This window comes from Panthera uncia, assembly GCF_023721935.1.
Source record: "Panthera uncia isolate 11264 chromosome A3 unlocalized genomic scaffold, Puncia_PCG_1.0 HiC_scaffold_11, whole genome shotgun sequence".
Taxonomy (NCBI): Eukaryota; Metazoa; Chordata; class Mammalia; order Carnivora; family Felidae; genus Panthera; species Panthera uncia.
Genome location: NW_026057578.1, coordinates 13624834 through 13647234, shown reverse-complemented (window position 1 = coordinate 13647234; position 22401 = coordinate 13624834). Strand labels below are relative to the sequence as shown.

The window sequence follows — 22401 nt, the reverse complement described above, 5'->3', positions numbered from 1 at the left end:
AAAGCTCCGCGGTTATTCAGGGCTTAGGGCTCGGTGGTGACCGGACCGAACGAGTCTTACGGAAACGTCTGCCTGGGCTGGGGAAGGAGGCAGGGCAGCCTGGAGGCCGTGCCGTTCGTTCAATATGGTGGCCACTAGCTCCGCGATGCTATTTAAATAAAGTAATATAAAATGTTAAATTCTATTCCTCAGTTACGTCAGCCACAGTTCAAGGGTCCGACAGCCATGTGTGCAGGCGACTACCACAGGGAACGGGGCGGATACAGAACCACGCCATCACTGCAGAATGTTCTGGGGGACAGCACCGCTCTAGGGGCAGATGCAGGGTGTCAAGGAAAGAAGCTGGAGGCACAGGAGGATATTTAAATGCCTAAGGAAGGAAGCAGCTGAACACGACATCTGGCTACGACAGAGGCTGGATACGGAAAGGCCGGCGAGGCTGGAAGAAGGCGTGAAGGAGGCCTGGGTGCTGGAAGGGGAGGCAGGGCCTGGCTGTGCTCCCCGGAAGGAACAGGCAATGCCACGTGCTGTCAGTGACATTGGAGGGATGGGCTGGGAGGTCTGAAACAGAGAACTGCGGAAGCTGCCCTTGTGGAGAGTGCAAACAGAGGCTGAAATGCAACGAATTTGGTAAGATGACCAGGCAGATGGAAATGTGTGCTTCTGAGGTCAGCGGTCAAGATCAGCGTGTGTGGTGGAATGAGTGTGTCCCGAGCGATCTTCTCTGGCTGAGCTCCAATGCTGGCTGCAGGGGAGTTAAGAGATAGATGGCTGGGGTCTGAGCAAGGCAAGGTTTTGCCAAATGGACATGTGGAGAAAACCAGAAGGTGTGGGAGACTGGGTTCCATTAGCAAGGGTGCTGCTGGGAGGAGCCGTGGAAACCAAGCTGGGGAAGGAGGGAGGTGAGGAAAGGAAACAGTTAGTAGATCTGGAAGCTGGGGCAGTGGGGAGAAGCCACATCTACAGCCCTGACTTTCCCCAGGCATCGGTGCCTTATCAGCTGAGCCACACAAAACGGCCAACCGTTTTTGACTCACGATTTCCTAGGGGTCAACTTAAGTATTCCCAATGCAGCGGGTGAGAGCACGTGTGGGGTCAGAGAATTCTGGACTGAGGTCCAGGCTCCAGTAGTTAAGTCACTGAATTACTTGTGCATGTAACTTAACTTCTCTGGGCCTCAACGTCCTCGTCTGCATAATGGGAACAGTAACTTCTCTCACCGAAGTTGGGAATAAACACAATGAAGTGTCCAACCGCTTCATGCTCTTCTCCTAAGCACCCATTAAATGCTCTTCTGACTTCCCTTAAAGCTCCAGAAGACAGGGGCGCCTGGGTGGCTCAGTCGGTTGAGCGTCCGACTTCGGCTCAGGTCATAATCTCATGGTCCGTGAGTTCAAGCCCCGTGTCGGGCTCTGTGCTGACCGCTCAGAGCCTGGAGCCTGTTTCGGATGCTGTGTCTCCCTCTCTCTCTGACCCTCCCTCATTCATGGTCTGTCTCTCTCTGTCTCAAAAATAAACGTTAAAAAATTTAAAAAAAAAAAAAAAAAAAAAAAAAAAGCTCCAGAAGACAGGAGTTGTCTGCCTTATTCACCCCTAAATCCTCAGCCCTAGCACAGGACCTGGTCCCAGAGACACTCAACAAACTCTCACACGCCTCCAACCCTCTGCGAAAAGCCTAGCGCCATGCATCCTCCAAGAACCTAAAGCAGAATTCAGGATCTTGCCCTCCCTCCCTTCCCCGATCCCGTCCCCTCCCTGTCCCCTCCCCCCCATCCTGTCACCGAGGGACTCCTCCAAGATTATTTTCTCTGCCTCCACCCAACCAGTACCAAGTCACCAACATCTTCTGCCCCTGGGCTAGGGAATACCTCGTCACCGAGAAGTGCAATAGGGCAGATCTCCCAGCCAGCATCCCGTCTGCAGTCCCCCTGGATGAGACAGATTCCATACTGCCCGCCACCCTCCATGCTTATCCCACCTCGCAGCTCAAAACCTCAACAGCGCCCCCTGTCGGAAGCCATGGTCCCCCTACCCTGGGCCTCGCTACACCACCTGGGCAATTCTGACCCGTCCACAGCCCTCCTACAGCCTGCGTATTCCAGGTTTTTACTCTAAACTCATTTTAAACTTCAATAAAAAAGGAATTGTATATTGCCACCTAGATCGCGGGCAGAAAATCCATAATCCTCACCACAGGTAGAGGGCAGCTCTACAAACACACATAATGAAAACCAAACCGTAGTCTTAACGTCCAGGTAAGTCTTTGCGAAAAGGAGAAACTAGAAAACATCAAAGAGATGTGCAAGGCATCTTAGCGCTAAACTGAACTGTTCTCAGAGATTTAGTCAGGGGGCTGAAGGCAAGGGAGAGGTAGGTTTTCAATAGGCGGTTCAATCGTATTTAATGCCAAGTTCTCATTCTCCCTCAAGTCAGCTCCTGCTACTCCCTCTTAGCCCCGCCCTCCATCTGAATCCCAGTCTCCAGCCCCCTGGGGAAACCGTCCCCACCTATGCAAACAAAGGACATCAACTTCTTCCTTGGGGCACTTAATACAGAGACAGGAAATAAAATTTTCGGCTTTCCGCTTAAGGGAATCATCCAAAGGAGAAAAAGATCCTGGAGCTAAGGGACCTTCAAGTAAGCAAATTGTCCTCAACGGGGGCACCCTCTTTGAACCCTCTGGAATCACCCATAACTCGGAAGGATGCAGGAAAATGACCCTTTGGGCGAGAACAGAGGGTAGCTCAAACCCCACGTAAGAGGAAAAACTAAAAATTTCAGTCTCAGAAAACAGCCCAAAACAGCCTACTGGGTTATTCCCCAAGAAGAAAGGTTTCTACAGAAACATCATCCACCTAAAAAGTTTCTTTTCCCTAAAGGCTCAAGTGCCCTCATCCACTAACTGCGGATGCTGGGACCTCAGGAACAGAGTTCCAGATGGTTTAATTTACTGTGGTCATTTCCCTGAGGGCGGAAGAAATGCCCGAGCTACATGCACACCTCTACCCCACCCCAGGTCAGCAACAGAACCCTCTTTTATGTGGGACCCCCATAAATAAAACAAATGGAGGTAAATACTGATCAGTTTGGAGGGTGCCTGAAAGCTACCTTGCCCAGCCACTCCCTCGCCCCCCCCAACAATGACCTGCCCGGGGCACCCCCAAAGATCCCTAAGGATCCACAGTGGTTGGAAAACCACTGCCATAAACCCTTAAAGATCTCCCTGAGAAAATGGCTTCCCCTCTGCCCGTGAGGAATGTGAGAGCACCGTTCACCCACCAGGGGGCAACATACCAGAGCCTTGGTTGGAGCCTAAGAGAATGGAGGAGGGCGTCTCCCTGGAGCCAGAAAGGTCGAGGGTCTAAAAATACAAAAAGAGAGAGATGGACACAAGGCACGGGGGCCAATGTAGCCCCCCAGGGAAGCCCAGGGATCCATGGGGGTGCTCATCACTGCCCCCAAGGCACCTTTGTGCCCTCTGCCTGGTATGCTCAGGCAGGGGAGGCCAGGTCGGCTGGGGTGGCCCTACACCTGTGCTCTGTCTCCCAGAATGAAGAGGGTGGAACACAGCAATGGGGTGCGCCCTTACTCAACTCTACAGCCTTAGCTTCTAGAACATTCACTGTGCCCTCAACTTCCTTCACTGACCTACCTACCGTCCAGATTTGTGCCACATCCAAAAAGGAGGTATATTACTTCAAAACTATGTCAGCTCGCTTTCATTTCACATTAACCTCTTACCAGGCTATATTGTCAATGAAATCAAAGGGTTTTGATGGCATAAGAACTTAATTCTTCTCCTAAGACACACTGAAATAAATACATGATGACTACGCAGGTAAAACATGATCAATGTGCCACCGAAAATACCTTCTGCAGACGACCCATGTTGCATATGCCACACACTGGGAAGTAGGGGGTGCGACCTTTCCTGGCCAATATGGCGGCTACTAGCACCGTGTGACTGCTTGTATTTGAATTAATTAAATAAAATTTCAAAGTGCGAGAGTCTCTGCTCACACCAACTCCGGTCCAAGGGCTCAACAGCCACGTGTGGCTAGTGGATACCATACTGGGCAGAGCAGACACAGAACACTCCCATCATCACAGAAGGTTCTACTGGACAACACTGTGATAAGCTTTGAGAGTCCCCAGAGAGCAGCTGCCGAATCACACGAATGTCAACTCGGGCTCCGCGTCACTCTGTCCCTGCTCGCATGCCCACTGGTGAAAAGGAGGCCTGCTAAGCCTGTCACCCCCACCAGCAGTCTGACTGCCCCACCTTGAAGACAGACCTCCCACAACATGGGACTTGCAGAGGAGACAGGCATGGGGACAGGTCCTGAGACGCCACCTGGCCCTAAGTGTTGGTGTCACTGGCCAAAGGCGAGCAGCTTACTCACCGAGCCGCTGTCCTTGCTTTTCTCCGTGGAAGGCTCCTTGTCTTTCGAGGTGCTGGCGGCATCCGTAGGGGCCGCCTGTGTGCCAGAAGACTTGTTTAGTGTTTCTGTGTTTACCTCGGCGTCTGCTTCCTGCTGAGGAGCAGTAGCTGGGGGGGAACGGAAGAGAGAAGCCACGTATAAGCTGAGGGCCACGGCTTCCAGAACCACAGGAAGCCGCGCACTGCACGAGGCCACGCCATCGCTCGGAACAACTCTGACCCGACCGCTGTCTGTAACAGAGGTACCTCTGCTCAGTCCCACCCAGGAGAACAGGCCCAAAGTGGCCAGGACTCCAAAGTTTTCCAGAAGCTGAAATTCCAGACATTGTGCGAAAATATGTGAATTTTTAATAGTTCATTAATTCAAGTTTTGTTAAGTCATCCCAGACCCAAAAGCATGGCGGGAGAACAAATGAAGCCCGTCAGCAGAACCAGCCTGGAATTGGGATCTAGCATTACTCATTTCACAATTTCTAATTTTAGATCGATTTTATCCCCGTAGACTTCCTTCCTTCCGAGGCAGGGCTGGGAAACCCATGTGAAAAACGACACGATGGCAAAGACAGAGTCTCTGGAGATGCTAGGAGCTTGGACAAACTGAAAAAGAGCATTTGAGAGGAATTTCGGAAGGACAGACATTATAATGCCACAAAGAAAGGAAAACTGAAGGACATTTTGGCCATCTTGTCATAACAACAACAATGGGTCATCAGACACATTACAGAACGTAGGAGAATTTAACTCTACCGCTAGAAGAGATTTAAAGTAGCCATTAGGAAGACATCTCCCTAAAGGACAAAGGACCCAACAACGTATAGTTCAATACTGCCTTTTTAAAATAACGAAATACACAAGACCTCTCTAGAGCGAGAGCTGGCAACCCAGTGCTACTTGTTTTTGTGAATAAAGTTTTACTGGAACAAAGCCTCGCCCACCACTTACACCTTGTCTATGATTGTCCTCTCCCTAAATCAGTACAGTAGAGCAGCTTCAACAAATCGTAAAATATTTATTCTCTGGACCTTCACAGAAAGCATTTGCCAAATCCAGGCCGCTGGAGTGCTTCTCAATCGTGGTCACCTATCACCTTCCAATTTTTGCCAGTGTGAAAGACACACTGCCTTGTCGTATTATTCATGTATTTTTTTTTTTAACGTTTTATTTATTTTTGAGAGAGAGTGAGACAGAGAGTGAGCAGGGGAGCGGCAGAGAGAGGGAGACACAGAATCTGAAGCAGGCTCCAGGCTCCGAGCTGTCAGCACAGAACCTGATGCGGGGCTCCATCTCGCGAACAGTGAGATCATGACCCGAGCTGAAATCGGACACTTAACCGCCTGAGCCACCCAGGTGTCCCTATTTATGTAATTTTAAATTAAATTCTTCAAAATGGAAAGTAATAAACTAATAAAGCTAATACTATTTGTCAGAAATACAAGCTAACTGTAAAAAACTCTTGATTTCGGCTCAGGTCATGATCTCGCCGGGCATGGGACAAGCCGGGAGTCGGGCTCTGTGTTGACAGCATGAAACCTGCTTGGGAGTCTCTCTCCCTGCCCCTCCACCGCTCGTGCACGCAAACATATTCTCTCTCTCAAAATAAACCAACTTAAAAAAAATAATTAAAGAGCAGGATTTCTCAGTATCAGTACGACTGACATTTAGGGTCAGATCATTCTTCGGCCCGGGGGCGGGAGGGGGGCCCGTCTGGCGCACCGCGCGGGGTTCGGCGGCAGCATCCCTGGCCTCTGCCCTCCGGAGGCCGGCGGCCCGCCCCTCGGTTAGGATGACCACACACGTCTGTGGTCCCTGCCGGCGTCTCGGGGTGGGGACCGAAATCACCGCACCGAGAACCACTGCCACATGAAACGACAGTCCGGGCAAGTAACAGAAGGAGGCCCCACGTTCACAACAGCCGTGCCTCAAGCGTCCGCCGGGCGCGCGCACGCTGCCCGCTCGTGCGTGACGGTCACGGTCGTCCGGCGAGACCGGCCAGGGCCCGGGCAGGCCGCGCGTGGCCGTACCTGACTGCGTACAGGACTTCATGTGCTCGGGCCAGTGGGCCTGCTGGCAGGGGTAGTCGCAGTAGCTGGTGTTCCAACAGCAGTAGAAGATGGCCTCCTTCTTGCAGTTGGCGCACCACTGCTTCTTCTTGGTCTCGTCCACCGCCTGCTGCTTCTCCAGCTCCAGCTGCTTCTTCACCTCGGCGATGAGCCGGTCCCGCTCCTGCTCCAGGCTCTGCCGCATCTCCGCCATGGTCAGCTCTGACGGGCGAGGGGAGAGGACATGGGCTGCATCACTAGTCCCCCCACCCCCCGCCCGGGGCTTGGAGACTTTCACACCAGATCGGAAAGGGAGTCCAGGACGGGGATTCCAACAGACACGGGTGCGGGTCCTGGCTCGGAGGGGGCTCAGCTGTGCAACACCCCCCCCCCCCCCAACAGGCGAGTAACCTAGCCTCGCCGAGCCCCAGTATCTGCATCTGCAAAACGAGAGTTCGTCACGTGATCAGACGGAGCTGCGCGGTGAGAGAAAACGCCAGGTGCCTAGCACGCAGGGAGCCCGGAGCCCCACGGGGATCCTGGGGGAAGTCGTCAAATAAACCCGTGACCCAATTTCCACGAAGCCCACTCTGAGTTTTGTCACCAGCATGGACTTTTCTAGCAACCAAATACTACAAGGCACCTCGTGTTACACCCTGGATCAACTCACTTCACCTTCATACTAATCCTGGGAGACCAGCTCTAACCAGACCGTTCCTTTCGGGGGCGCCCAGGCGGCTCAGTCGCCAAGTGTCGGACTCTTGCTTGCGACTCAGGTCATGATCTCATGGTTCCTGAGTTGGAGCCCCATGTGGGGATCCCTGCTTGGGATTCCTCACCCCTGCCCCCCCCCCCCTTCCCCCCCCCCAAAAAAAAAAAAAAAGCTTTAAAAAAAAAAAAAAAACCTTTCATAGATGAGGAAACTGAGGCATACAGCCAATAAGGGCACAGCTGGCACTAGAGCTCAGACACACTTTCTATTCGGTGAGCTCAGTGGCCATGGAGTAAATCTACCAGACAGGGCGTTGTGACTCGCTCTGACCGATCAACTACCAAAGTGCTCAGTCCGCTGGGGCTTCTCTAATTTCACTTCAGATAGGAAAGTTCCCATGCCATTCACCCCGGGGCGGGGGTGGCCTGCACACCAAAAGAAAAGTAAATGATCCCGCTAAAATTCGTTAAGATTCTCTTACTGAAAATTACAAACAAAAACAAAACAACAAGCACACATGCACACGTCTAAAAAAAACCAGGAAAAGAAAATTACCCCCTTGCACTTGTGTTAGACGCCAGCTTTCTGTCCCTTTAACTAGAAGCCTTCAGACCATGGGCACGTTCTGGCCAGCCCGCAGGTACTTTTTTTTTTTTTTTTTTTTTTCCCAAACATGCAGCTAATTATTTAAAAATGGAGAGATTCTGGGGTGTCTGGGCGGCTCAGTGGGTTGAGCATCCGACTTCAGCTCAGGTCATGATCTCACGGTTCATGAGTTTGAGCCCCAAAAGTCGGGCTCTGTGCTGACAGCTCGGAGCCTGGAGCCTGCTTCGGATTCTGGGTCTCCCTCTCTCTCTGCCCCTCCCCCACTTGTGCTCTGTCTCTCTCTGTCTCTCAAAAATAAATAAATGTAAAAAAAAAAAATTTTTTTTTTTAATGGAGAGATCCTGCATAAAAGTAACAAGCAGCCACAACACCCGAGTAAACTTCCTACGTGGCAACAAGCAGAGAAGCAGAGGGCTCCCTCCTCCCAAGGGTGGCCTCGTAAGGTAAGTTTGCGATGCACGATTTCAACGTGTGTCACCTGTGACAGGGGGCACACCTGGGCCTGCCCCCGTGACGAGGGAGACACGACGGCCTCCAGCATTCTGGCTCTGAGGCTGACACTACATGAGGGTCTCAAGGGAAGTGCTCTACCTTTGGGGGGAAAGCCTTTCACAACAGGGACACACAACGATAGGCCGGAGACAGCACTCAGTCTGCACCAACCAGCAAAGTAGCTTTCTCCGCAGTGCGGGCCACACACCAAGTGTTTGAGAATCTGTGAAAATGCCCAATATTCCGTGCTTCGGAGGGAAGGTCTGGACCCAGAGTGCCCACGCCCGAATCGCAGCTGTGTAACTCTGAGCAACTTCCTCAACATGTCTGTGCCCCACTTGCTTTTACCTAAAAACGGGGATAACAGAGCTCTTCACCAGAAGGGTTTCCGTGAGAATTTGGATCCGTGGCAAAGTACTTAAAACGGTTGCTGAGTCAGAGCTCAGTAAACAGGAACAGCTACGGCTGTTGCTGCTGCTACTCCCGCTACTGATGTTGGTTATTTTGAAAAGAAAAGAAGAAGGAACCCACCCCCACAACACCTGCTCTTACACCTCGTGTCCACGGGTTAGACTCTCCAGGATTCTGTGGTCTCCCCAGTAGCGGGACATCACATCCCCAAGCCTACTTTTGACTCCATTCACGCCGGCACCCGCCTCCAGAGCTGCGGGGAAGTTCACACCCAAAAGCGCCCTCGGCGCAGGCCAGCTCACCAGGACTTACCCAAGTTGTGCTTCATTTCCGAGAGCTCCTGTTGGTGCAGCCACTGCAGCTTCTCGATCTCGATCCTCAGCCTGCGAATCTGGAATGAGGGAGAGTAAGACTCTTAGAAGGCGTGTCTGGATGGCGTTCACCGACAGGGCTCACCGGCTGGAAGAGTCAACGCCACGCAGTCAAGTGAGGCGTAAGCAGCTGGACGCTGCAGGCCAGAGAGGTGGGCACCAGTGGGTTATCCCAAATTCAAGAGGAACTCTGCTTCCGAAAACGAAATGCAGCTGACCCTTGAACAACGTGGGAGCGGGAGCCAGGGCATCCACAGGCCACGCCGTCAAAAAATCTACACGTAACCTTGGGCTCTCCAAAAACGTAACAGCCTACTGTTGACCAGGAAGCCTTCCCCAAAAACATAAACAGCTGAACATAGATGTTGTGTATATTAGATAATGTATTCTTACCATTGGTAAGTTCGAGAAAAGAAAATGTTAAGAAAATCACAAGGTAGGGGCGCCTGGGTGGCTCAGTCGGTTAAGCGTCCGACTTCAGCTCAGGTCACGATCTCGCGGTCCATGAGTTGGAGCCCCGCATCGGGCTCTGGGCTGACGGCTCAGAGCCTGGAGCCTGCTTCTGATTCTGTGTCTCCCTCTCTCTCTGCCCCTCCCCCGTTCATGCTCTGTCTCTCTCTGTCTCAAAAATAAATAAACGTTAAAAAAAAATTTTTTTTTTAAATAAAATAAAAAAAAAAAGAAGAAAATCACAAGGTAGAGAAAATGCATTTTACGGTACTATACTATATAAAAACTCCACATAAAATGGACAAGCACAGTTCAAACCTGCTTTTCAAGGGTCAACTATAGAAGTTGTCTGTCTTTTCCAAGAAATCCCGGCTCCAGAAAAAGCCACTTAAAGTAAAAACAAGGCGGGAGGACGGTGCCTTGCCGGCTTAGTTGCTAGAGCATCCAACTTCTGATCTTGGGGTTGTAAGTTCAAGTCCCATGTTGAGCACAGAGTTTACTTTAAAAATGAATGAATGAATAAAGTAAAAACAAGGAACAGATTTTCATAATAAATAAAAAAAATAATAACAAATAAATGAAAGGCTTGATTAGAACTTTGGTCCTTGGGAATGCAAGCTGGTACAGCGACTCTGGAAAACAGTATGGAGGTTCCTCAAAAAACTAAAAATAGAACTACCCTACGACCCAGCAATTGCACTACTAGGCATTTATCCATAGGATACAGGTGTGCTGTTTTGAAGGGACACATGCACCCCCATGTTTATAGCAGCACTATCAACAGTAGCCAAAGTATGGAAGGAGCCCAAATGTCCATCGATGGATGAATGGATAAAGAAGATGCGGTGTATACACATACACACACACACACACACACACACACACACACAATGGAGTATTACTCGGCAACCAAAAAGAATGAAATCTTGCCATTTGCAACGACGCGGATAGAACTGGAGGGTATTATGCTAAGCGAAATTAGTAGGAGAGAGACAAGTATCATATGACTTCACTCATATGAGGACTTTAAGAGACAAAACAGATGAGCGTAAGGGAAGGAAAACAAAAATAATATAAAAACAGGGAGGGGGACAAAACAGAAGAGACTCATAAATATGGAGAACACACTGAGGGTTACAGGAGGGGTTGTGGGAGGGGGGATGGGCTGAATGGGTCAGGGGCACCAAGGAATCTACTGAAATCATTGTTGCACTGTGTGCTAATTTGGATGTAAATTTTAAAAAATAAAAAATAAAATTAAAAAAAAAATTTGGTCTTGAAAAAGTGAAACTAAAGCAAATAAAGTTACCTGTGTTTGATCTCTTACCTAACATTTTTTTTTAATTTTTTTTAACGTTTATTTATTTTTGAGACAGAGAGAGACAGAGCAGGAACAGGGGAGGGGCAGAGAGAGAGGGAGACACAGAATCTGAAACAGGCTCCAGGCTCTGAGCTGTCAGCACAGAGCCCGACGCGGGGCTCGAACTCACGGACCGCGAGATCATGACCTGAGCCGAAGTTGGACGCTCAACCGACGGAGCCACCCAGGCGCCCCTCTTACCTAACATTGTAGACGGAATCTACAGTTATTCACCTGAAACTCCAAAGCCTAACATCTCTGGAAACCAAAGGGTAATTTTGGAGGGAGGAGTTAAATTCATTTGGAGGGGAAAAATAAACTCCGCCTGAACACGGGCCCTATTTACAGTGTTTGATAACCACAGTGGCTCTCCACCACGGTGACTTTGTCCTCCCCGCTCCCTCCACGACACTGCAAGATCTGCAGACTTCTGAGGCTGTCACAATGGAGGGGTGCTACTGCCAATAGGGTAGAAGCCAGGGACCTGCCAAGCACCCTACGATGGACAAGACAGACCCCGTAACAGAGAATCATCTGGCACAAATGTCAGAAGTGCCGAGGTGGAGAAACCCTAATTTGTGTGAACAAGCATATTTCACAGCAGAAATGTTGTATTGTTTGGGGCGGATAGCTGAATATTACCTTTTCAAATTCTGAAAAATTCTGGCACATATCTGGACCCCAAGGTTTCAAGTGAGACATTACGGATCTGTGTTTTCAACCACATACCAATCCTTGGTCTCATCATAGAGATGGGCACATGAGCAAAATATCCTGGGAACTCACTGATTCCTTCGGGACCTTTCTCAAAGCTTTATATGCACACTGTTCTCTGCTGAAAGCCTATTAGGACACCTTCGTGGGGGAGATTTTCTCTTCTTCTGAGTGCCGGCCCTCACAGGTCAGTGGCTTGCATGAAATTTCCCTGTCTCCAACATCACTTTCGATGACCTCAAGAAGTTCTTTCACTTGTCATTTCACCTGGTGACCCTTCCGCACCTGGCTTACAATGAATTAGCCTAGCCTAAGAAGTCAGTTCAAAGAGATCTATTTTTACAAATGGTCACTTCCTAAGTGGACATTTTCATGTTTTAACCGCTTTATTCCCTAGGCAACCACACAATTGTGGAGGCTTTCAGCACGCAAATCCTAAGACAACAAGGATCCCTTGTATAAAAATGTCCAAACTTACAGAGAGCCAGGAGACAATTATACATGGGGCCAAAGGAACTGATTAATCTCAGGTTTCACTAGGGGGTTAACTCAGGCTCCAGTATTGGCCGTTTGACTAGAAGTGAACGGATCACACAAAGCTGTGTGTATCCCCACCACAGAGCCAGCCTTGTGACTAAGTAAAGAAACGCCCGTCCCAACAAACACAATCAGCAGAGCGCCCTGGAGGGACTTCCAGAGAAGCTGCTTCCTGGCACCATTTTACAGCAGCCCGTATATAACATTCTTAGCAAATAAGGAATGTGTCATCTCTGACCTCGGCTATTGTGCTCCCAGTAGTGTTTTTAGAAAGATCGTTGTAGATTTCTGTCATCGTTCCTTTTATTGCATCCATCATCTGAAAGATAAAAACAGAAACAATTCAGGTGATCGCTTCCCTGAGGCTTTTCTAGATGACATACATCTAAAACCTACCTGATACAAAGCAGTTGTTCTCAACAGGGGGCAGTTCTGTCCCTCACAGGACATTTGGTACTTGTGGTTGTCATGACTGATGGGGGGGGGTGGGTGGTGGGAAGCAGACTATTGGCATCTGGTGGGTGCAGGCCAAGGATGAGCTATATACGCTATGTAGACAGAACAGCCCCCATAACAAAGAATTATCCAACCCAAAATGTCACTGGTGCCAAGGTCGAGAAACTCAGGTATAATCCAGGGTAGGAATACACAAAGCTAGTTTCTGTAGCCAGAGGCTAATCTGGAGAGGCTGAATTTGGGCCCCAGGCCTGTTTGCTTTGGCCAGCACTATGGGTTCAAGGGAGGAATTGTTTCCTTTTGTGACTGTTGTTTCTCAATTCCTTCCCCTTTAAAAAAAAAAAAAAAAGTCTTATTGAGATCTCATTCATCTACCAATGGACCCATTTACAGTGCACAAATCCATGGCCTTTAATAGATTCACAGTTGTACATCCATCCCCACAGTCCATTACCCCAAAGAGAACTCGGATACCCCTTAGCTTTCACCCCCCAAAGGTCCCCATCGCCCCCCCACCCCCGACAACCACTGATCTGCTTTCTACACGGATGGATGTGCTTCATCTAGATATTTTCTATCTATGGAGTCACACAACACATGGTCTTTGATGACCACCTTCTTCCACTTAGTGCAGAGGTTTCGAGATCTGTTTGGGTCACAGACTGGGTCAGTCCTTCGTTTTTATGGACGAATTAACCCAGCCCACTGTGTGGCGATAGCTGGCTCGGTATTTGAAGGACTTTGGTCAGGGCTCCCTCCCATTGCCTGTCCAGTGTGCCATCTTCCTTTTCTTTAACTCTCTGAGCCCTGAAGGCAACAGCAAGTTTGTGACACCAGCTCAGGTCCACGAGGCAGGCACCTAGTTCCCTGCTGACTGAATGTGTCTGCAGGATGATTTTTCTCCTGCCTACCACTTGCTGGCTGATTCCCCGCCCCTCCCCCGGTCACAGGACAAAGAGGAGAGGACAGGAGACCAAAGTAGGCCTCGGGGCCTGGCCTGGCTGCAGCAAAGTCTCCACTGTGTTTTGCAATTTGCTCCAATCCAACAAGAAGGCATGACAAAAACCACCCTCGTATCTGATGCCCGAGATCTCTTCCCACCATCACCCACTCTCTGAGCCTCAGTTCCCCCATGTAGAAAACAAGGGTAAAGACAGTGGGCCCGTGTAGGGTGTGCACAAAGATTAGGTGAAAAACCCATGTGGAGACAATGGTTCAGTATCTGCCACAAGGCAGGTATTCAGAAAGAAATACCTGTTCATCTTATTTTTACAGGGAAAAAAAAAAAATCCACATGTGCTGTAATTAATAAACTGCCAAACCCCAAAATAATAACCCCCAATTCACCCCAAAATGGGAGGAAAACGAATACAATCACCGTTGGGATTTCTACTCCTCACTTGTTTTGGGGGCCACACATGGACACGGCCAGGAAAAACACTTCGCGCTCCCCAGTCGTCCTGTATGGGCCTCCCCGCCCCGCTGCACCAACCATGTCAATTTAAAATCTTAAGGCTAAATTGCTTTACAAGAAAACTTTAGAAAGTGGATGAAATTCAATACATTCCTAATGCAATGGTTACATTCCATTTGAAAGAAATCATGGATCTGTGGACGGATTTTCACTCTTTCTTCCAAATATAGCAAAGGACTCAGCATTAATAAAAGAGCATCCTTCTGCCAACACACACAGATCTGGGTGTTCAACTCTGGGTCACCTCGGAGGCAGGAAAGTTCATCAGCTCCAAAAATATGTCACCGTGCTCATTTTCTTAACTGCGAAGAAAATGTCTATCACAAAGTTCATTCCTTGATTTTGTGGCAAGAGCAAAGGGGAAGCCCAAGAAATAAAGACAGCTGCAGGAGCTCAGAAAACCAGCTCAGTGCAAACCACTCACCAGGTCCACTCGGCAGGCCTCAGTTTCCTCATCTGTCAATTAGGCAAGTTGGACCCAATCAATGGAAGGTGCTGGTAAGGCTAAACTTAGCAGAACAAGAGACCATTTAGGCACACCAGACACCTTTTGAAATCAGGAATGAAAAAGATCACTCCTTTTCCATTCCTCCGTAAACCTGCATACCACATGAGGAAAAAGTCTCGGTATGGTGCCACTATGCACCAAACACTTTCGTGACACTCTCTCCTTTTAACCAAAGGAAAGCAAACTTGGGCTTCAAGCCTTGACAAGGAATGGTTCTCTGAGAATGGTAGACCCAATTTTAGTTTCACTCTTTCGGTCAATTTAAAAAAAACTATATTAAATTTAAATAAAAATATTAAATCAATATCTACCAGTAGGTGGACAGGGAAGACTAAAATCTTAAGAAAGGCAATAGATCATCACCCCTTGAATCCTTCCTCTTCTGACACTCAGGGACTCTCTAACAATTTATGCATTTAATTCAAAAGGAGGACAAACATACTAAATTAGAGCCAAAGTTGGGGCGCCTGGGTGGTTCAGTCAGTTAAGCGTCCGACTTCGGCTCAGGTCGTGATCTCACAGTTCATGGGTTCGAGCCCCGTGTCGGGCTCTGTGCTGACCGCTCAGAGCCTGGAGCCTGTTTCAGATTCTGTGTCTCCCTCTCTCTCTGACCCTCCCCCGTTCATGCTCTGTCTCTCTGTCTCAAAAATAAATAAATGTTTAAAAAAAAAAAAAGTTTTAATAAGAGACCAAGTTATCCCCAAGACTGGTACTGATTCTCTCCGTAGACAAGGGGGTTGGGGGGAGGGTCAGACAGGGTTGTTGAAAAAGGCACGTGCAAGAACAATCGGTTCATGGACACTGGGCATCTGTGGTCAGTAGGCTTCCCAGGTATTCACAAACTGGCTCAAAGCCACTCTTAAAGATCCTGGCTGCTACTATTCAAATCCCAGCTCAACCATTCAGACTGTGTAACCCCACTGGGCCTCAGTTTTCTCATCTATAAAACAACGATGATACCAGTATCTACCTCATCAATTTATTATGAAAGCTAAGTAAATACCATATAAGCATAACACTTATAGCAGGTGTCGAGCCAGGGCAACACCATGCAAACACTATCTAGTACTTGGACCATCTTGCCTAGTGTGAAAGACAGATGGCTCTCAATGATCCAGGTGCTCTGGCATTTGTGACCCTGTGTAACCCCCTCCCTTCCAGTGTTTGTGAGCTGGCCTAGTGACCTTCTAACCGATGCAATATGACAAAGGTAACAGGCTGTCACTTCTGAGATCAGGTTACAGAAGACTGACTTCCATCCTGCTAACAGGTTTTTTTCTATCACTGGCTTTGAGGAAGCAAACTGCCAAGTATGAAGGCCCACATGGCACGAACTGACGACGGCCTCTGGCCAAGAGCCAGCCTGGACCTGAGACCCTCAGCCCAACGGCCGTTGAGGAAGTAAATCCTGCTCACAACCACCTAAGTCAACTTGGAAATGGGTCCTTTCCTGGTCGAGCCTTCGGATGAAACCTCAACCCTAGCAAACACCTTGAGAGGAATCTGCCAGAGGCCCTAAAGCAGAGGACCTAGTTGAGCCCTGCCCAGACTCCTGACCCCAGAAACTGTGAGGAGAAATGGGAACTGGTTTAAGTTGCTATGTTTTGTGCTCATTTGTTGGGTAATGATACCGGATACATCTCAATGGAAGGAATAGGAAGAAAATGACCAACAAAAACACACTGGTAGAAAATTATAAATGTCACTGGTCATCCAGAACTAAAGGAGAGTCCACCTTTAACACAATATAATAAAGCAAGTCTTGGGGCTCCTGGGTGGCTCAGTCGGTTGAGCAGCCGACTTCAGCTCAGGTCACGATCTCACGGTCCGTGAGTTCGAGCCCCACGTCGGGCTCTGGGCTGATGGCTCAGAGCCTGGAGCCTGCTTCTGATTCTGTGTCTCCCTCTCTCTCCGCCCCTCCCCCATTCATGCTCTGTCTCTCTGTCTCAGAAATAAATAAACATTAAAAAAAAAATTAAAAAAAAAAAAAAGCAAGTCTTTATCATGGCACTTCAAGAATTCTAGAAACAGCGATCCTCAGTAATGGTCACCCATGCTCTCTATAAACCTGAATAGTGTACTCATTAGTAAGTAACTAATCATTTACTCCTTAGTGAAGAGTAAATTATTACTGCCTACTTAGTGATATACTAAACACTCTGCCTAGATTATTCCTCATTAACTACTATTAATAGCCCTTCACGGTAGTAAGCCCAACACAGAGAAGTTAGGCACCAGCATGCATTCATTTAGCGACCCTGCAGCAACACCTACTGTGAGCCAGGCACCGTTCTAGGCCCTGGAGGTAAGCAAAACAGACAAAATCCTGGCCTCGTGGTTATTCCGCTATCGAGCGGTCTGTGGCTACGGACCCGCGTATCACTCCAGAGCAACCTCATGTGACCTTGAGAACAGCTCCTGGTTGTATTTGCCTGAATTCAACAAGCAAAGAAGCACCTGAAGAGGAAGAGTCTGCACTGAGCGAACACCCAGCAGTGAACTCAGGGGGTGGGTGAGTCGGGAGGGAATCCACCCCTCCCTAGTTCATCTTGGTGTGGGTATCATACCTTACATACCTCCTGCCTAAGACTCGTGTCACTTCTTTCCACGTGGCTTTTGAATCATAAACCAACTCCTTGGTCTGTTATCAACTGACGGAACAGGAACCTGTCCCAGAGCTTAAGCAAACCGTCTTCACGAGTGGCGTGAGTTCCACAGGGTAATTCTGCCGCTGTGTCATTTTCCTGCTCTGTACTAACTTTAGAATCTAAGCGCTCAGAACAAGATGCAGCCCATTCTAGATTTCTCTGCTTAGATCCAACTTTAGAGCCAAGTGGAAGAATCTGGGCTTGGAGATCTTCACTTCAAACAGGGTCTTCCCTCCAAAACACCCCGTAAAGCCTGCAAGGTCGTGATTCTCCAGGCTCCCATCCGGAAGCTGGTCCTCTGACACGCCCCCCCATCCCCCAGGTGCCATGGGCACTCACTTTGCTAGTGTACTTGGCAATGTCCGCAGCAACATCAGCGGAGGCAGTGGCGATGGGCAGGTCTGCGCTGACTGAGGACGCGAGGGTGCTCGTGGCCCCCGAGCTGGTGACCAGAGGCGACGACTGGGTGCTGGTCACCAGGGTGATGGTGGAGGTGGATGGGCTCTGCGTGATCTCCTTCTGCTGCACAGCTAGGAAAGGAAAGGGTCCTGGTCACCCCACCGCCACGGGAAGGGCCCGACCCAGCACGAAGCTGCACAGAGGGAGTGAAGTCCCCGATGTGTGCCCCTTGAGCTTTTGTACTTTCAAATGACAAACATCCTCCCTTTGACCAGACTCTAACTAGGATCCTCTAAGCCATTTCTGGGACCAAGCCTCAGGCAAACACAAACAACTTTTCTAACAGCTCAAGGCCGCATCCCTAGGATGACCCCATGCCCCATTAAAGTGCCTGCCTGAGAAAGTTCAAGGCTGCCATATAAATTTACTGTTTGTTACAGCAAACCCCCTGTGGCCCATCTCCCAGGGAGGGTAGGAGCCTAACTTTGGAAGCAGCAGTTAGCAGCCCCACGTGGGTTTCACATGGACCAACCCCCATTTCCCATTTTTTGTAAAATTCCACTTCCCTGACTCTATTGGAGGTCCTCACTCGGCCCTTTCCCTACCCCTGTCCATTCTCCCTTTAAAATGCCTCGTCACCTCTGTACAAAGTAGGGTTGACTTCAGTTTAGGCTGGACTTTTTCTCCCTATCGTAACAGTACATACTGATTAAAACCCATCCTTACCACTTTAACTAGTATCCAGCTTTGTTCACCTTTGACACAAGACAACCTGGAAATTGAGAACCATACCATCAATGGGCCTCTCAACTCCAGCACCTAAATTCCCCTGGGGAAGCTCGTAATGCTGACGGGGTGCGAAGACAGAAAATACCGGAACTAGTCATCCCGACCTCGAATATCCTAGATTTAGTTCTGCCCCACTAGCTCTTTAAAATAGCAGGAGCAGAGGCGCCTGGGTGGCTCAACTGGTTAAGCGTCCAACTTCGGCTCAGATCACAATCTCGCGGTCCGTGGGTTCGAGCCCCGCGTCGGGCTCTGTGCTGACAGCTGGGAGCCAGGAGCCTCCTTCGGATTCTGTCTCCCTCACTCTCTGCCCCTCCCCCACTCGGGCTCTCTCGCTCTCTCTCTCAAAAATGAATTAAATGTTAAAAAAATAAAATAAAAAATAAACAGCAAGAGCAATCTAGCTGCATTCCCACTGGACCTGTCCAATCTGTTACTCTTACCTCCAACCACCCCTCCCCGCCCCGTCTTCGAAGGGATTCTTTGGGGCTCTTCAAGACCTGGCCACCTTTCAACCCACATCCTGCCGCTACTCTTCACAGCTCTACTCGCGAGGCTGCGCTCAGTACGTGAGGGTTTCAACCAAAGACCCCGATCTCCAAGGATCTAGATGCGGGCTTCCCTAGGAAACATGATCTGCATCAGTGCTCAAAAAACGAGGCAACCTGGTACTCCTCTGCACGGCACCAGATGGAGCCTCCTGCATGGCTTGGCCGAGGCGGCGGGGGGAGGGGGTGTCGGGCGGCTTTGATTACCCAACTTCGGCAACTGCTTCTTGACTGATGCCGGCTCTTCTCCACGGGGCTAATCCCTAGTTCTCTGCTACCAGGGTCTCACACTGAAAGCACTCTTCCCAAGGTAACGCCAAGAGGCTGACGGATGCGCACGAGAAAACTTACGCAAAGATATTCATTGCAGCACTGCTCACAACAGAAAAAAAAACTGGGAGCAATCTAGATGCCCATCCGTAGGGGAATACTTGATTTACATCAACTGTGGAATACTATGCAGCAGTCCAAAAGAATAACGAAGAGCTCTGTGCACTAACATGGATGAACCTCCAAAACATGCTGATGGGTTAAAAAAAAAAAAAAAAAAAGAAAAAGAAAAAGAAAAAGAGGGGGGTAAAAAAAAAGCAAGTATGGTACCATTTTTATGTTTTAAAAAAAAGAAAAAAAAAAGTCCTATTTTTTATGAAGATTCATATATATGTAAATATATATGCGTACATGCATAAAAAAGGGTTTTACAGTGAACAGTGGCCGCTGAGAAAGGGTGGAGGATGAAATGGAAGTTCAATCAAGACAACAGATCTGGGGGTAAATATTTTACCCTTTTCTAAGAAGCCTATACGCACGTATCGTTCAGAAACGAAAAATAAATAAATAGGAGTGAAAAAAACGAGCTGCGAGACAATTTTTAAAAATGATGCCAAATGGAACGCGTGAGGCCTTCAAGATGCAACGGCCGGGAAACAAAAAGGAACGGAAAAAACAAAACCATTCTCTCTCTCCTGTCGATGTGGCGAACAGGGAGCGGGCGCCACGAGAACAGAAGGGGGTGTGCGTGGTACCTTTCACAGCCTGTCTGGTCTGATATCTCGTCCCCTGGGAGCACTGTGGCTGCTGCTGGCTCTCCTGTTGGCTCTCCTGTTGGCGCTGTATCTTCTGCATGTGCCACTTTTGGGAAGACGTTTGAAACTTACTTGACGAGTTCCACACGACCCGCTGCACGGCCGGGGCAGTCTCCTTCGGTAAAAGCGGCCTCTGCTTTTTCACCGGGCTTCCCGTGGCGGCGGCGGCCGGGGCCGTGACGGTGGACGTGGTGCTGGTGGTGGCCGTGACACCAGCCGTGGGAGTTTGGGAGGAGGAGCGGGTGAGGAGCGGAGTTTCGGGTGGGGACTGGCCGCCCGCCGTAGTGGATGGTGGAGCTTTACCTACGACTAAAGCCAATGCGTGAAAACACAAACAACACACAAACAAAAGAACGGTGGATTGGACTCAGGCTCACGTGCAGGGCCTCTAGGCCAGCAGGCTCTGGGTAAGACAAACCGAGGCCAGCCAGGAATGCCCGACAAATTCAGCGTGGCGGGGACACGCCGATGGAGGTGCCCATCTCACCGTACCCGCTTAGGCCACTTCTGCACGTCTGTCTCAGAGGGTCAGCCCCTTCTCGTGAGCACATGCCCACCTCTGAGACTCTCATCTGGGCCTCTGGGGGAAATGGGAACGAGACACAGCTCCTGCCCTCAAGTTGCCCAACGACCAGTGGATGAGCAGAGTCACCGCACGAGGCTCGTTTTACAGACAGAACCGGGTAAGCACTTTGTGAGAGAACCAACCAAAGTCAATCTGGAGATGAAGAGAATCCCTTTGGCTAGGGAACCTCTAAAGCATGCACCCCAAAAGATCGGATGGCTTCCCGTAGGTCAGAGCACTGAACAACACGAAGTCACCCAGAGAGAAAAGTATCCCTTAACCTCCGACTCCCTCCAGGACTAAGTCCCAGTAAGCTGCTAATGGCCTCGACACCTAACACTAAAGGTAACTCCAACCCGAAGCCAGAACCTTCCCAACACAATGGTATTTATCGTGAAGTTAGGAGACTTGCCTTCTTTGTTGTTGCTGTTGTTTTATTAAGTGTTTTGTTTTGTTTTTTTAATCGTGATGCCAGTACAGGTAACATACACAGCGTTAGGTTGGCTGCAGGTGCACAATATAGCAATTCAACAACTGTACACAGTGCTCAGTGCTCGTCAGGGTGAGTAGATGCCTTACGTGTGTGCTGGTCAAATCTACATCTAAGATGAGTTCCATTTTTGTATTAAGAGTAAGTGGCTTTAAATAAAAATATAAAGTCAATGATTATACACAAGCAGGACTTGGGAAGGGCCAAAACAGTGAATGTGAATGAGAAGTTTGGAAAAAGCTGCTTCGTGGAGTCTGTCTTGGGGTGGGGGTGGGGGAGGGGAGGCCTGCAGGGAGGGGCAGGAGGTCCAACAGGCGGAAGTGAGAACTGGGAAGGTGACAGCATCAGCCAAGGCGTGTTTGGGAACAGGCAGCACTTGGGTCAGTGAGGGCAGGCAGTGAGGAGTGGCAGGAAGGCAGGTTAGAGCCGGAAGCACTGAGCAGCGTAGAAGGAGGGGCCACGTGGTGCTCATTTGTAAAAGGGTTGTCACTACAGAGACGCCAGCCACCAGGGAGGTGGGTTTGCCCCCCAGAGAGGATGCCTGGGGATCACACACAGAACACAGGCAATAAGTCACCACCCCGATCTTAGACAATGTGCCTCGACATGAACGCCTCTTCAGGAACCTGTCTGTCTTTTTAGATTTCTAGAACCTGGGAAAGACATGACCTTGACTGTTCTAGGGAGGCTTTTCAGTACACTGGGTTTTAGGAAGCCCATCTCCTAAAGGAGAGGGAGAGAAAAAACAAAAACAAAAACAAAAACCAAGCTGACTTTCCGGACCTGGAGGTGGGGGTCATCACGTCTGGCTGGCCCTCCGTCCTCCTGCTCCTCCGGAGAGGAGAGCCTAGCCAAGTTCACAGGAAGAGCCAGAGGGGGAGCTCTGGGATGACCCTTCCCTGGGATGACATGATGTGGCAGATACTGGACACAGTCCCTGCACTCTCCAGGCGGAGAGGTGGCTTTGAACCCAGTTTCTCTATGAGCCCTGCACCGGGGCAGTACCCTGGTGGGGTTTCTCACCCACATGCCTCCCTTTGCTTCCGGGTGACCAGAAAAGCAATACCGTTGTTGTTGACAAGCTAGCCTAGTCCCCCTTTCCTCAGACACAGGGCAACCACAAAAAGGTCCTTTTCTTTCTACCACTTTTCGGAAGCAAACAGCTGGCCTCACAGGTGGCTTGGCGGCCCCTCTGTTCCAAATGAAACACTGGAGTGTGCAATCTGAAAAGATGCTGGGCTCGAAGCACTCAGACACTCAACTATTTTGATTCCTAACAGATTCTAATGGTTTGGGGCGGGGGGAGAGG

At 49.5% G+C, this 22401-nt stretch overlaps 1 protein-coding gene across 20 annotated transcripts in view; it reads right to left on the bottom strand.

Moving 5' to 3' along the window:
* ZMYND8 (zinc finger MYND-type containing 8) overlaps positions 1–22401 on the bottom strand; it is a 124437-nt gene that overhangs the window by 5459 nt on the left and 96577 nt on the right. For 9 of the 20 annotated variants that reach the window (XM_049649912.1, XM_049649905.1, XM_049649910.1 and 6 more), the window contains 6 exons: positions 19978–20346; positions 17559–17749; positions 12372–12452; positions 9014–9092; positions 6463–6702; positions 4404–4549 (listed from right to left, as the gene is read on the bottom strand). In XM_049649912.1, the coding sequence (XP_049505869.1) occupies positions 4404–4549; positions 6463–6702; positions 9014–9092; positions 12372–12452; positions 17559–17749; positions 19978–20346 (1106 nt within the window). Of the gene's footprint in view, positions 1–3294; positions 3362–4403; positions 4550–6462; positions 6703–9013; positions 9093–12371; positions 12453–16622; positions 17029–17558; positions 17750–19977; positions 20347–22401 lie in introns of those variants that run through there. The other 11 variants (XM_049649913.1, XM_049649906.1, XM_049649908.1 and 8 more) reach the window with 4 other exon arrangements.